We start from the raw sequence: 13,999 nt of genomic DNA, 5'->3' as shown, positions 1-13,999 counted from the left end.
CAGCTTAGGAAGACATTTCTCAGGTTTATTTTCAAAGGTGTTGACCTTTGTTTTGTGCATCATTTTACTGCCAACAGAAGATGTAAGGATTATGATAATATGAAAAACTGATTTAACCTTAACCATCAAATTAAGGAGCAAAAATCAACTAAATATAAATAAAACATCCATAAAATGTGAAAAGAATTTGGACATCATGGCTAAATTTTCCAGGCATAACCGATAACTGGAAAACATCATTGTGTTTTGCAGTCAAACTTGTCTAAAGTTTTAATTGGTGGATGTGCTTTAATTATATATTTCTCTTTTCAAGCCCCTGTGGTTTAGCTGAGCACAGAGTGAACTTGTCTGTTCCTCACTGCGTTTCAGAGTAGGTATATCCTAATGCCAGGCTTCAAGGCAGGCTTTGGGATGCCTCACCTTTGAGGTATCACCTCCAGTGGACCCCTAATTTACTAAGTTTGAAGGTCTCTACCCACCACCATGTGCAGCTAAATAAAGTCAATCCAATTATGTAGACAAAATCTTTTCTTGGAGATCTAGATGCATGGTAGGGTCTTGCCTTCCCTCTCACACCTGTGCTTCCTAAAATAAAACACGATCCCTGAGGAACTATGAGAAATGCTTTATTTTCTGTATGAAATGCCCTTTCCGTTGCTTTGGGTGCAGTTCCTTGCCTTCTGACAGTGGATTCAGTGCTGCTGAGCAGCCAGAGGCTGCCCAAAATAGTCTTGTTCTCATGCTCCATCCTTTTCATAGGGCTTTACAGGATTTGGGAAGGTGTACGTGTGCTATATGTGCTTCAGTATGCTAAGGGATGTAGAGAAATGCTGTATGAATCCCAATCCTCTCCCTGTTTCTACAATTTTCACCCTCATGTTAAAAGAAAAACATGCCCAGAGAAATAATGGTAAAAGAAAGATACATTTGCCTTAAAGCTGTAGGTTCATCTTCTGTGAGACAAATCCTAAGGCACAACGATGTGAGAGAGGGGAACAAATCCAATTTACCACAGGTAGGGTCTGGGTATCAGATGAGTATTCTCCTTGCTGTCACTATGTTTACCTTTTTTATCTTTAACCTCCAGGAACCTATCTCCAAGTTTTCTGGCAGTCTTTTTGATACTGATGATAGCATGAGAGATCAAAGAAATATCAGAGCAGCTCTTCAAGAAAAGCACAAGTCAACAATGAAAGGCAAGACTCTTCCAGGGGCTAACACTAAGGTGCAGCCACCTGTCTCGGCAGCAGGCAGCTTCCCCGGAGAGAGCAGCCGGTTCCTGGAGGAATCGAGGGCTGTAGATTCACCACAGCCCCCGCTGAAGGTAACAAACTGCTCTGTAGGCTGGGCTTGCTGATGGGGGTGTCCTTGTGTCCATGGGGAAGTCTGCTTCTTGTGCAAGGCAGTTTATAAAAGAAAAGATGAAAAAAAATAATAGGGAGGACATTGCATGGTGTAGATGTCATGAGACTTATCTTTCAGAGAGTGTAAGCTGAGGTTATCCTTGCTCTCACTGGCTTCTACAGAAAAAGAGTTTTCTATTAAAAAAAGCAAAACAAAACATTCTTTGTAGCCACTTGATAAGGACTCTAGAGCATAGGAGCAGAGGCATGGCCTTGCCCTTGTAGCATGAGAGAAGCAATGGGAATGTTTAGGTGACAATTTATAAATGAGAACACCAAGGTTTGAGCTGAAGTTTCTGGAGGATGCTCTGCTCTGAAGTCAATGGATTTATCCCAACTTGATGTGCCTTGGAGCACGTGAGGAAACATGCCTTATGGGCTGGTTCCCAGGGCCGACCCAGTACAGATCCCACCTCTGCTGAGTGTGGAGAGGAGACTTGGGGGCAAACAGCCGTGGCTCATCAGCCGTGCTCTGGAAACAGCAACTGCAGAATTGTGCTGTGTCCATGGGGTCACAGCTCAGCCATTGTCGCCTCTGTACTGGGAAGTGTCACCAAAGCACTGTTGGTAATCACGGGCTCGTGAAGTCTTGAGCGTGTATGTAATGCCAAGTCTAAGCCACACTTGACAGGGTGGTTTTCATTTGCCTGCTAGGGTACTTTCATGCCTTTTTAAAATTAGGAATTTCAGATGATTATGTTTATGCATGCAAGAGTTAACTGCATAGATTTGTTACGTTTCAAAATGCAGCTGTGTTGAAATAGTCTTAATTATGAAATATAAGAAGTTATCAAGGCTTGAATTATCTTAGAGGTATGCATCAAATCAATGAAAACAAGCGCATGTCACTAATGTGATATGGTGAAATGCAATTTGCATTCAGGTTTAACTACACTATGGTCAAATATTCCTTAAATTTAATATGATTATTCTTTTAACAACAAGTAAATTATTATTATTTACTACCAAGCATATTATATATTAAAGGAAAAAACAACCAGCAACCAGGAGGAATAATTCTTAAATGTAAGCTGTCTTTGGAACTTTAAACTAATTTTACTTGGCTTTTGTTGTGAATTCTGTAAATTCAAAAAATTATCTAAAATTTTGTAGTGATTTTTTTCCAATACAAGCAGGAGGAGAATAGACTAGATAGATTACAATTTATACTGCTTTTTAAATAGAAACTTCTTGATAATTTTACTTTTAAGTCAATGGTATTGTCAAATCTTTTAACAGAGTTACACAAACACACAGAAAGCCTGTTTAAAGAAAAGAATTTTACTATAATAGTACTCAAACTCAGTTTTCTGCTCTCAAAAGAGTTGAGAGTAAGCAAATCAGACTGAAGATGAAGTTCCAAAGCTAAGCTTTTTCATAAATGTATCAAGAAATAGTTTTTATTCCTCCTGTGTACTGGTGGTGTTGCCAACATGGATGATCAATAAATTGATGGGTCTTATGAAGCAACTAGTTTGAACAGCAGCCTTATAAACAGCCCTATATGGTTATGGCATGACTCTAAAATCTGGAGAAGTAATGCTTTCTTGGAGCTATTGAAGAGAAAAGACTAGTCTTGCATGTGCCAGTGTTGAATGGTAGCACCATTTTTTTTCAGGGCTGGGCTCTACAGGGGCAGATCTGCTGGTGTTCAGAGTGGGAGGTAGATTTGCATTGCTCATGTAATTAATAGGCAATGTTTTTGATTAATCAGGCCACTTATCCATTATAATTCTTTTCCAGATAACCATTACTGTGTGCAGTCAAATGGGGAGTCTTGGTATTAGCATTGCTGGTGGAAAGGGCTCATCTCCATATAAAGACAATGATGAGGTGCATTTCTTTACTCAAAATTTATCTAGTAAGCGTTAGAAAGAGACTAATGAGCAGTTCTTTGAAGCTGTTGTGTTTTGTTGTTTCCTTTCTGAGGTTGTTTTCAATGTTACATTGCTGTCTTTGTAATACAGCTAACAAGGGGAAACATGGGTAACTCTCTCCCAAAGTAGAAGTCAGCAGTAGATTTTGAAAGGGGAAGCTCCTGGGGGGATAGTTTTGGAGAGAAAACCCAATGTAAACCAATGATTTCCCAAAGACAGCCTAATGGCTGAAACAGTCTTGGCTGCTTTCCACTTTCTGCCTCAATTTGGGGTCATTCTCTTGGCAATTCACTTGCCTCTCTCATCCCATTTGCTCGTTCCCAGGAGCTAACTTGATTTGAGAGAAGTTTTTCTCACATATCCTCATTGAATTATCATTTAAACAAATCTTTGTTTCCCGTTCTGTCCCCTGTGGCACAATGTAAACAATTAATGACTTTTGTTCATTGTTGTGTGTGTCAGCCATGGAGGTTTTTTTTATTGCTAATGTGCTAAGACACTTAGTTGAAGCCACAGATCAACAAATCTTGAAAATGACTTCCTGTTTGCTTTTTACATCTAAGAACAACGAAAGAAACTGTGTCAGGTCTGAAACCTGTTTTTTTTTCTTTTCTTACCAGGGGATAATGGTTGCACGGCTGCCAAAAGAAGGTCCAGCAGACTTGGCTGGAGTACAAGCAGGAGACAGAATGACAGAGGTAGATGGGTTGTTTGTTACTGTGGGGTGTGTTCTCTTGTTGTTATCTTTAAACCAAATCACTCAGAGTTGGGAAATTTGAGACCTAGATCTAGGCTTGCCTTAGATTTGTAGGCACTTTGCCAACTGCATTATAAAAGAAATTATAATGAAAGCAAACTGTCGTGTTCCTTCTTATTATATTTTGCCTTTCAGATCTCGATGTTCAAAGTACTTAACAAAATATTATTCACTTAAATGGCTGATTCGTAAAGGAAAATAATGGTCTTAGTAAGCAGTTATGTAAGCACAAATGCTGTTGTACTTGGTCCAAGAAGCATTCTTATGACATTGTATTATATTTACTAGATGAGTTCATTGCCATTGTTATGAAGGAATGTAAACTAGATGATCTTGTTTCTCTGACGTAATTTTTGACTGGGAGAGAATATCTCAAAGTAACTTCCCTGTTGGAGGCTTAGAGTGCCGAGTGCCAAGTACCAAGGGATAAAAGTGTCTCTTGGGCTGCACCACCTCAAGACTTGCCTTTCCTAGGAGCAGCCACTCTGAGCTTCTAGAGGTTCCCAAGAGCAGTAGTGATCATGTACACTTTTATGATTTTTGACCTAATGCTTTGTTTCCACGTACGGAGAAATTTAGAGTGGGAGGAGAGCCTCTATAAAATTGCTCTGAGGTGAAACTGGTCCATGATTTTTCTTCAGCCCTTGGTTCTCTGAAACTGTCAATTATACTTGCTTCAGTTAATTGGTAGTTTTTACTCCAGTATACTCCTTGTTGAGCTAAGGTACGGTAGAGCAAACAATATGGTATATCTATTAAATTGCTAGGAATAAGGATACAACCCATATCAATGAAAGACTAATTAATGATAAATTAATCTAAATGTTGTAAAACAATACTGTAGACTTACTAACAGAGGATTGTGTTCCACAGTCCACTTATGGAAGTTAGCTTAACATTATTTAAAAGGTTAATTACAGATAAAATTATATACAATTTTACCTTTTTTCATTTATGAGAGGATTATCCTCATCAAATTTTTGTATTTTAACAGATGTGAGACAATGCAAATAATTCTTTACATATTTCACATTATCTGATCATCAGGAAAAGAAAATCAGGATTTGTAGTTGCTGTACATTTAACTTCTAAATAGATTTCTGGTAAAGTCAGTATCTTAAAAATCAACTATTTTGCTCAGGTTCCTCCATGAAGCTATAATTCATTTGTATTTTTGGAGCTGTTTGAAATATACTGGCTGCTGATGTTTGTACATTTAATGAATAGTGAAGAGAAATAAAAAAGAGAAGAAATTTCTGTTCCATACTGTTCTGACGTGCTGTTGTCATCCTACACACAGTTATGATTTCTGTCTCCCACAAGATGGCAGAATCATTCATCTATTTGAAGAACGCGGGGAAAAAAAAATCTGGTTTTTGTATGTGTGGGAGAAAGAATTAACACACTCAGGTGTGCTGTGGGAGTCCTAATGTTTTGACCACAGGACGAATCGGTGTACAAATAACCAGCACTTTTCTTTTGGTAGTATGTGTTATGATTTCTTGTTCTGGAACTGACTGTTTCAGCTCTACATTGTGTTTATGAAAAATGGGGACAGGCAAAGACTACAATTGTATTTGCTTTTGTTGCGCAGCCGTATATAACGAGGGGCAGGCATTTGTATACTGACCTGAAAGGGAGGGAATTGCTCTTCTTAAACAGCATTCAGAATGAAAATGTGTTTCTGTTGCTTTGTTTTTAAAGGCATCCCTCGTTTCAGAACCTCATACCCTCGATGCTGGTCCTACTGAAGCTTCATCCAAGGGCAGCCCTTTCCCAGCAGTAAACCATGTCATAACAGTAAGTAAGATGTCTATTAAATTGCCAGGAATAAGGATACAACCCATCCTGGAGAAGAGGAGGCTGAGGGGAGACCTCATTGCTCTCTACAACTGCCTGAAAGGAGGTTGTAGAGAGGAGGGAGCTGGGCTCTTCTCCCAAGTGACAGGGGACAGGACAAGAGGGAATGGCCTCAAGCTCCGCCAAGGGAGGTTCAGGCTGGACATCAGGAAAAATTTTTTCACAGGAAGGGTCACTGGGCACTGGCAGAGGCTGCCCAGGGAGGTGGTTGAGTCACCTTCCCTGGAGGTGTTTAAGGGATGGGTGGACGAGGCGCTGAGGGACATGGTTTAGTGTTTGATAGGAATGGTTGGACTCGATGATCTGATGGGTCTTTTCCAACCTGGTGATTCTATGATTCTAAGATAGCCCCAGTTAATAACAAACCATACTTAGCTAAAGTACTTTGTGTTGTCTGTCACTATTGCTAGTAAGGATGATAAACGCTGGCACAAAACCTGTGAGTGGCTGTGTAAAAAGAGAATACATGTCAGAGATCAGTGAACCCCATCATGCATTTACTTGGCTCTCACTGCAGCCAAGACGTGGCTTCTGGCAGAACTCAGCTCTTTGTTAAGTGCCAGCATAGTGGACCAGAGCTTTTGAAGCACTTCACGTTTGTTCTCTCCAGCTTGTTTATTCTGCTGTCTGGACTCCCTCTCTAGCTAATGGAAGGAGCAGCATCTCCAGGGTGCTTCTCTTAGGAGGGAGAAGCTGAGCTGCTACCTGGAAGGAAACCTTTTTAACTTTTGACTGGAGGGGAACTTGCGTGAGGCTAAGGCTGAATGCCCATGTTTTAGGTGACTGATGTCAGCCAAGTTTAAGCCTGCTACACGCATCACAGGAGGAAATGGCTGAGCCTGTAGGGTGGCTTTTAGAAACCTGATCCATTTTTGTAAACTTCTGGGAAAAAAAAAATCAGCTCTCTGAAGACCTACCCCAGTCATGGTCATATGCCTGCACACCTGAAATTATGGATTTACTAGGAAGATACAATAAGACTAAAGTATCTGACTGATTAAGGTAAAAAAGCATCCTACTTATATTAAGTAGCAGGAAACAACAAATGTTTCTCCTACAACAAATGCCAGAGGAATGCTTTGTGTGATTCCTTTTCTTCCAGCCTTTTGTATCCTATTCCAGGAATACCACTCACAACCAATCTGAAGGCAAAAAATGAAAATTCATCTGTTATATAGAAGGCTGTAATCAAAGATCACATTCAATTTTTATTGACCATTCACTTTTTTTATTTAATAATATGTTTTGTTAGTTGACTGAAAAATATACAAATGGACCATGCAAGCCTGGTTTCCTCTAGTTTTCTTTGTGAGTTACTATTTTTAGAAGAGTTGAGCATAAGATGCAGCTTTTGTGATGGACTAATAAAGTTTTTTCTCTTCTATTCAGGTGTTTAAAAAAGCTTATTTTGAAGCCTCTGATCTCCAACATAATCTTGTGAGACATTTAGACCAGTTTTATTTTCCAGTTGGAAATGTTTCAAACATTTCTTTTTTTTTTTATTAATTTTATTTTTGTCTGGCTTTACTTGGTAGCTGTTTCTTTTGGTTCTAACCTGCACTGCAGGAAGCACAAGGCTTCCTGTTGCAGGAACCACTATTGAAAGTGTGGATTCACACATTGCTAATGGCCTGGATCTGTTGCAATATTATCTCACTTTTAGTGTTTTCAACCAATAAGAGGAAATGAACATTTTTTTTATGTTGGAAAATAATGCCTCCCTGTAAAGTTCTTCATCTGCAAGGGGAGGAAGTGGCAGATTAGACCAAGCTACCTACCTTAGAGCACAGTGCACAGAGGGAATTAACAGGCTGAAGATGTACTAAATATCAAAAGTACACAATGTGCAAGTTCTTTGTGCAGGAAAAAATTGTATTCCTGTTTTGGATTAGGGTTTATTTTTTATCAAGTTCTTTGTACTGTAGCAAATTGTATATGCTATTGCCTTTATCTTAAAGCAGTTTGACAGTCTAGGGGATTATGGGCTTTTGAGGAGCATCCTGCTGACTCAGGAACTGGTCAGTATATCATCTGAGTTTACTCTGGTGAAGTTTCTCTTATTCCTCAGTAACTGTCTTATCTGAAAAAAAAATATATATACAGACTGATTTTTTAATGGAGGATGTGCTTTGCATGTTTAGATAAGGAGATGGCAGCAGGACTTTAATGCAGACTCTTCTTTGGTGTCTAAGAAGCCAAAGGCTACTGTTATTCTTCCTGCAAAGCTGAATTATGTGCTGGATGGTGCCCATCTTCCTTCTCCCTCTCTTCTGTGTCATCACCGTGTCTTCATCAAAGTATTGAATTTTAATAAATATCCCCTTTGCACATGTCATCTGTGATAATATTTGTCTCTTGCTAGCTGTAGCCCTCGAGCCATCTCTTGCCATCACCTATCCTGCCTCTGAGCCTGGTGCTCTGACATCACAAAGGGCTTTGCTGCTGCCAGATTCAGATTTCCTCTCTCTTCTCCATGGGCCTGGTTGCTCTTAACTTCTTCTGAAAGGCTCATTTAAATTGTTAACTCATCCAGCCAAACTTAATTTCAAATTCTTTCTGCCAGCTTTAAGATTTCATAACAGTGTGAATGACCAGTAATTAATTGGACAGAAAATGAAAAGTTCTCTCCCTCTGAGTCATTGTTTTGCAAAGGAAAGATGAAAATTAGCCTTAGTTTTATTTATGATTGAAATGTAGAGGCTCCAGAGCTTTAACTTCAATTAGATACTTTTTAACCTACCATATTTTATAGTCTTGTCTCAGTTATGCTAATCACATCTCAGAAATGTGGAATCTTTTTTTACTTTAATCCTACATATAAAAATATTTTAATTGAACTGAGTCTTCGGATTTTTAAACGGTAATCTTAGAATAAGAGTATCTATGTAAAGATGTTCATCAAAATATATCACATAAGAACCACAAATGATATAGCTATCTACATTCAGACTGTGTGTAAAATGTTGCTTGTCTAACTACAGGGGGAAAAAGAAAAATCAGTAATACAACCATTGCCAATAGTGCCCTATGCAGTCTTTAACAGAAGGAACTTTAACTTGGATTCTGGAGTCTTTATTTCCAGTTCTCTATTTTTCTGTTTGCTGCCCTCTGCTCCTTATTTCCTACTCATCCTTTCAAACACAGAACCAATTGCATAATCTTGCTCCATCAAAAATATTTCCATTCAAGATCTGACTGAAATTCCCAATGGATTTTACCTGACTGAATAGAGAGTGTTGACAGGTTTCAGCATCTCCTATCACTTCATGACATGCATCACCATGTCATCATCTTCGATCAGTTTGAGGGCTATTGACATCATAAGAATATTAGATACTTTGTAATTAATATAAAATCTAATAAATATTTTAATCTAGTATTTCACTTTAATTCTTACAATTAGAGAAAATCATATGTTATGCCTTCACCTGGGGAATTTCCTCAACTGGATTTTTTTCTCATAGTTCACTGTATGTACAACTTTCACTTACATTGAGGATTTTCAAGGAAGTTTAAAGTAAGATTTATCAATTATAAATGATTGTGTAAAAGGAACTTACACTATTGGAAAAACCAGAACTTTTCCAAGCTAACAAAGCCAGATGATTTGGTTGCTTTGTTAAAAGCACAGAGATGTCAAATGTTCCCTAATATGATGAGAAAACAGACCTGTGATGTATATCAAAATGGGATGCTTCTGTGCCTGCAGAAAGTGAATAAGCATATATCGTGCTCCCAAAATATGAGGGTTGCTGGTTTTCTGCCTTTCTCCCACACGATGCAAGATATTTAGATGCAAGTTATGGAAAACCTTGGATGGATGAAAATCACAGCAGTCCTTTCTTCCTCATTTCCAGCTGAAAAATTCTTGATGCACTAATACCAGTTAAATCTTCAGAAATCTAAGTATCAGACCCTTTCTTTCTTCATCTGAGCAGGTTAGTTCTAGCCATATCAGAAAACTGTAATCATATAACTTAAACATAATAAAACTTCTTTCTTGTTTCTTTAGTCATTGTCTTACATTTTTTTTTTCAACTTTAAAAGCAAAACCAGCAGAATACTGAGTTCAAAGAAGGGCTATAAAAGAAAACAACTAAAATTGGATTCAGAATGTCCCCATCATCATCAAAGGATGATTTCTTCTAGAACTCATTTCAAACAATAAAGACTGTAGACCTTTTTCACAGTGTTTGATTGACCTGTTCCAATAACACTATGACCTGATATTTCAGTCTTCAAGTTTTTTATGAAGAAGAATTTTATCTTTTCCCCAAAGTGTTGTCATGACTGTTAATATTGTCCGGTAAGAGTGGTCATAACTTAGTGTTTGGGGTTTTTTTTATTATTCTAACAAGGTAATTTAGTTTTAGAAGTCAGAAGTTTGACTCCTCACTGCCTTGATTCTTCTGCAGGTTTAGACATTCTTTCAAAGAGTCCCATGTGCAGCCTTGTTAGCTTAGCTAACCCTCTACTGAGTGTAAGAGAATCATAGAATCATAGAATGACCAGGTTGGAAAAGACCCACCGGATCATCGAGTCCAACCATTCCTATCAAACACTAAACCATGTCCCTCAGCACCTCCTCCACCCATGCCTTAAACCCCTCCAGGGAAGGTGACTCAACCACCTCCCTAGGCAGCCTCTGCCAGTGCCCAATGACCCTTTCTGTGAAGAATTTTTTCCTAATGTCCAGCCTAAATCTCCCGTGGTGGAGCTTGAGGCCGTTCCCTCTTGTCCTGTCCTGAGCTTCAGCAAAGTGTAAGCATCCATCTGCCATGGGATCTGCTTCTCCATTTTACCTGCTGGTTTGATTCCACTTTTATCTAAGTAATGGCTTTCATCTGGGTCAGAATGAAAAATAAGAGCTGTGTGGTCAGGCATTGTATAGACCTCCGTAGTAGTGGGTAGGGAACTTGTTTTGTGAATTTGGGATTAAGTTGCTGCTCCAACCAAATGCTTTGGTTTGTACAGAATTTCTTTGTTCTTCTCTTCCTTTTAAGTAGTTTTCTCATGGGACTGAGTCAGAACTGACTCACTTCGAACTTAAAATTTTGCAGAGCTTGTAATTAACAATGCTAAATAGGAAAAACCTTTAAAAATTAATTACTTGATCTTTTCAAGATAGCATATTCAAAAATTTTCAAAGAAAAAAAAGTCTGCAAAGTAAACCAATCATATGACAGACAATATAAGCACTGCAGACAATATAAGCAAAAATCCATACAAGAGACAAGTAAACTTAAGCAGGGCACGTGGAATCATGCTGTAGAACCTGGCATCCTATTTAAGAATAGAAGAGGATAAATATTTGAACAACCATATTGACACAAGTGATTGGCAACATCTCCCTTTGGGAAAGACATCTTTGTTGAGTGTGGGATTCCACCAGAGGAGAAGTTTGTTCAGGTGTGACTCTGCATTTCACAGGAGAGAGGATCTTTCTTGAAAGTCAAAGGACTTGCTAACTTTGGCCATGGGTAGCACTAATTATGGGGGCAGAATCTTTTAAGTTTCCCAGTTCTTCAGTATTTTTATAACATCAGGTCATCAATGATTACACAGAAAGCATTTAAATGAAAATCTGTGTACTAGGTTCCAGTGTCAGGAAAGTCACTGTCCAGTGGTACATTAGAAAATGAAAGAAATGGAACAAGAACCATTTTCATAAGTAGCTTGATGCACATAAAAGCCTTTTCTATCCAAGGGCACTGCAGATATGACACAGCAGACATTGATCTTTCATTTTTTTGTCTGTTGCAAAATGCAACGGTGAGTTTGACTGAACTTCACCTTCCTTGCCTTGTGCAAGTCCCTTAGGAGGCACTGAACTGCCAGATAGGAAGGACAGAAGGGAGCTTCACTTTAAGTGTGCCATGCACAAATGGTATATGTAGTACACACTGGGAGACAGATGAATCATTCAAGGCATTTTCTTGTTATCCCAATAACAAATAGAGAAAATACCCAGTTTTAAACCTGATCTCTAAACGATATCAATCTCTACAAAAATTCTCACAGAGGAGATTTTAGGGATAAGCACCTGGAGCACCTCCTCTGGTACATCAGACCTCCAGTAAATCACCCTGAGATGATTTAGATTTCAGAGCAGGTCACCAGGCACAGTGTGGGAAGAACAATGAGCTGAAGAAGAGGGTCAGGCTGGTGGCCAGGGCCACCCTGCTTTCTTTGTACAGAGATCTTCTGTTGCCCTGCATAATGAGATGCCTGTCAATAGATTTATCTTCCCCATGATGCAGGAGAGGCTTATACCTCTCTCTCCAAACAAATTCACGATTTGTGGAGTTTGGCCACAGGTCTTGAAAGCAATGAAATATCTCTGCAACATGTGAGGGAAAGTGATGCAGCAGGGGATTTCTGAGACTGGGAGTATTGAGGTTTCTCCATAGAACACTGGCAAAAATGTTCCTGATAACATGCTACATAGAATCATTGAATACTTTGGGTTGGAAGGGACCTTAAAGATCACCCAGTTCCAACCCGTCTGCCAAGGGCAGGGGCACCTCCCACCAGACCAGGCTGCTCAAAGCCCCATCTAACCTGGCCTTGAAACATAAAGGAAAGCTGTAAGTCCCGATGGGGTTCGCAAATTTGTACAGTTTCGTATACGTGGCTGCACATTAAGTGTTTTTTGCTGGCGTGCCCCTCTTGCTTCCTGCCCCGGCTGCCTTCCTCGCTGCACCCTGTCTGCCTTGCCTGCTTCCAGCTGGCAGCGAGATTGCTTATGAGGAGTAAAATGATGAAGAATTAATTAGATCTCTTTCTCCTTCTTTAACTGTCTTTCCTGTATGTTTTCTTTGGGGAAGAAGGCTGCCTTTGTTCGTTGTCTCTGTCTTCAAGAGCAAAGCATCACATCACTTTAATTAAGAAAGCCACCAGAAGCCAGTTTTGTCTGAACTGCGCAGCAGTTGATCAGCCCGTTCTTTGCTGTTCTTGCTGGATACATTTTGGCATCTTCTTTCTAAAACTATTTTTTAAAAATCCAACTGTGAAACTTTCTTCAGTTATGACTAAATGCCCTTCTTCACTCCAAATCTGATCTAGAGAGTTTCTTTTATGGATACAGTCATTATCAAATGCTACTTTTTGCATCTAACAAAAGCACATTTTCATTGTAGAGCTAGAAGCCTGAATTTCCTATTGTTCAAGTCTAAAATACTATTGTCATCACCAATGTTGATAAAAAAGGTAAAATTGAAACGTTACAAAATCATAACATTATTCATGAGTTTTATGCAAATAAAACCCTGCAAATGCTCTCAACATTTTTTTTTCCTGCTGTTTCCACCAGATGAAGGGTACCAGCTTCAGCACTGGTGTCAGTGAAGATCAGCTGCTAATTCAAATTTCAAAAATATTTACTGTTTAGATACATGGAGGTCAACAAGGCACGCTTCCCTGGTAGAGAGGTATTTTCTAGCTGGGGAATGTATTCTTTCGTAAGTGGTCTGTTTGAACTAGGGTTAAAATTATGTCTGATTTTCTTCCAAAAAAACAATCCAAATCCTTTTTCCCTGCCCGTGTTCTTTCAAATATGGACTTTTCGTGTGTCCTATTGCTTTCCCATTCATAGCCCCTCTCCCTGGCAGCTGGCCTTGCTCTCAGCTGTGTTTTGCCTTGTCACAGCTGGTTACGTCTTTCACGTGAAGCTTGGGCTTTAGCTGCGACTCTTGCCTTGAGACCTTTCTTTTTCTGCTAAGACTGGAGTGTGGTATGAAGCTGTGAGGGCTGGGAGGTCATGAGAAAGGGAAGGCTTATAAAAGGAAAAAAAAGACAATGATGTTTGTTCTGTTTGGCTTTGTTTTTGAAAAGGTTATAAAAATGAACTGTCCTTTATGGACTGTTCTGCAACCTTTTGGACAAACATTTTTATTGTAATACAAGTGAAAAAGGGAAGCATACGTGTACAACTAGAAGTTAAATATTATTGGATGTTAACCTTTTGGCAGGACATCTCATTTATCATGCTTTAAGGAGATGCTTTCAACCGAAGTATCGTTGCTCACTGTGGGTTTGTTCCTGTCTTGTTTCAATATGAAACAATTTTTGCAGCCAACACTCAAATGAATTGGCTCAGGTTA

The 13,999-nt window shown here is 39.0% G+C and overlaps 2 protein-coding genes across 4 annotated transcripts in view; one reads left to right on the top strand and one right to left on the bottom strand.

The window, feature by feature from the left end:
- Positions 1-13,999, bottom strand: part of KLHL31 (kelch like family member 31) — a 243,792-nt gene that overhangs the window by 155,170 nt on the left and 74,623 nt on the right. The gene's annotated exons all lie outside the window — the stretch shown is intronic.
- LRRC1 (leucine rich repeat containing 1) overlaps positions 1-13,999 on the top strand; it is a 102,846-nt gene that overhangs the window by 84,152 nt on the left and 4,695 nt on the right. For 2 of the 3 annotated variants that reach the window (XM_069851512.1, XM_069851510.1), the window contains 4 exons: positions 1,088-1,324; positions 3,147-3,236; positions 3,901-3,978; positions 5,742-5,837. In XM_069851512.1, the coding sequence (XP_069707613.1) occupies positions 1,088-1,324; positions 3,147-3,236; positions 3,901-3,978; positions 5,742-5,837 (501 nt within the window). The remainder of the gene's footprint in view (positions 1-1,087; positions 1,325-3,146; positions 3,237-3,900; positions 3,979-5,741; positions 5,838-13,999) is intronic. The other variant, XM_069851511.1, reaches the window with a different exon arrangement.

This window comes from Phaenicophaeus curvirostris, chromosome 2 (genome assembly GCF_032191515.1).
Source record: "Phaenicophaeus curvirostris isolate KB17595 chromosome 2, BPBGC_Pcur_1.0, whole genome shotgun sequence".
In the NCBI taxonomy this organism is placed as follows: Eukaryota; Metazoa; Chordata; class Aves; order Cuculiformes; family Cuculidae; genus Phaenicophaeus; species Phaenicophaeus curvirostris.
The sequence above is the reverse complement of the archived record's forward strand: the minus strand, read 5'-3'. Positions and strand labels throughout refer to the sequence as shown.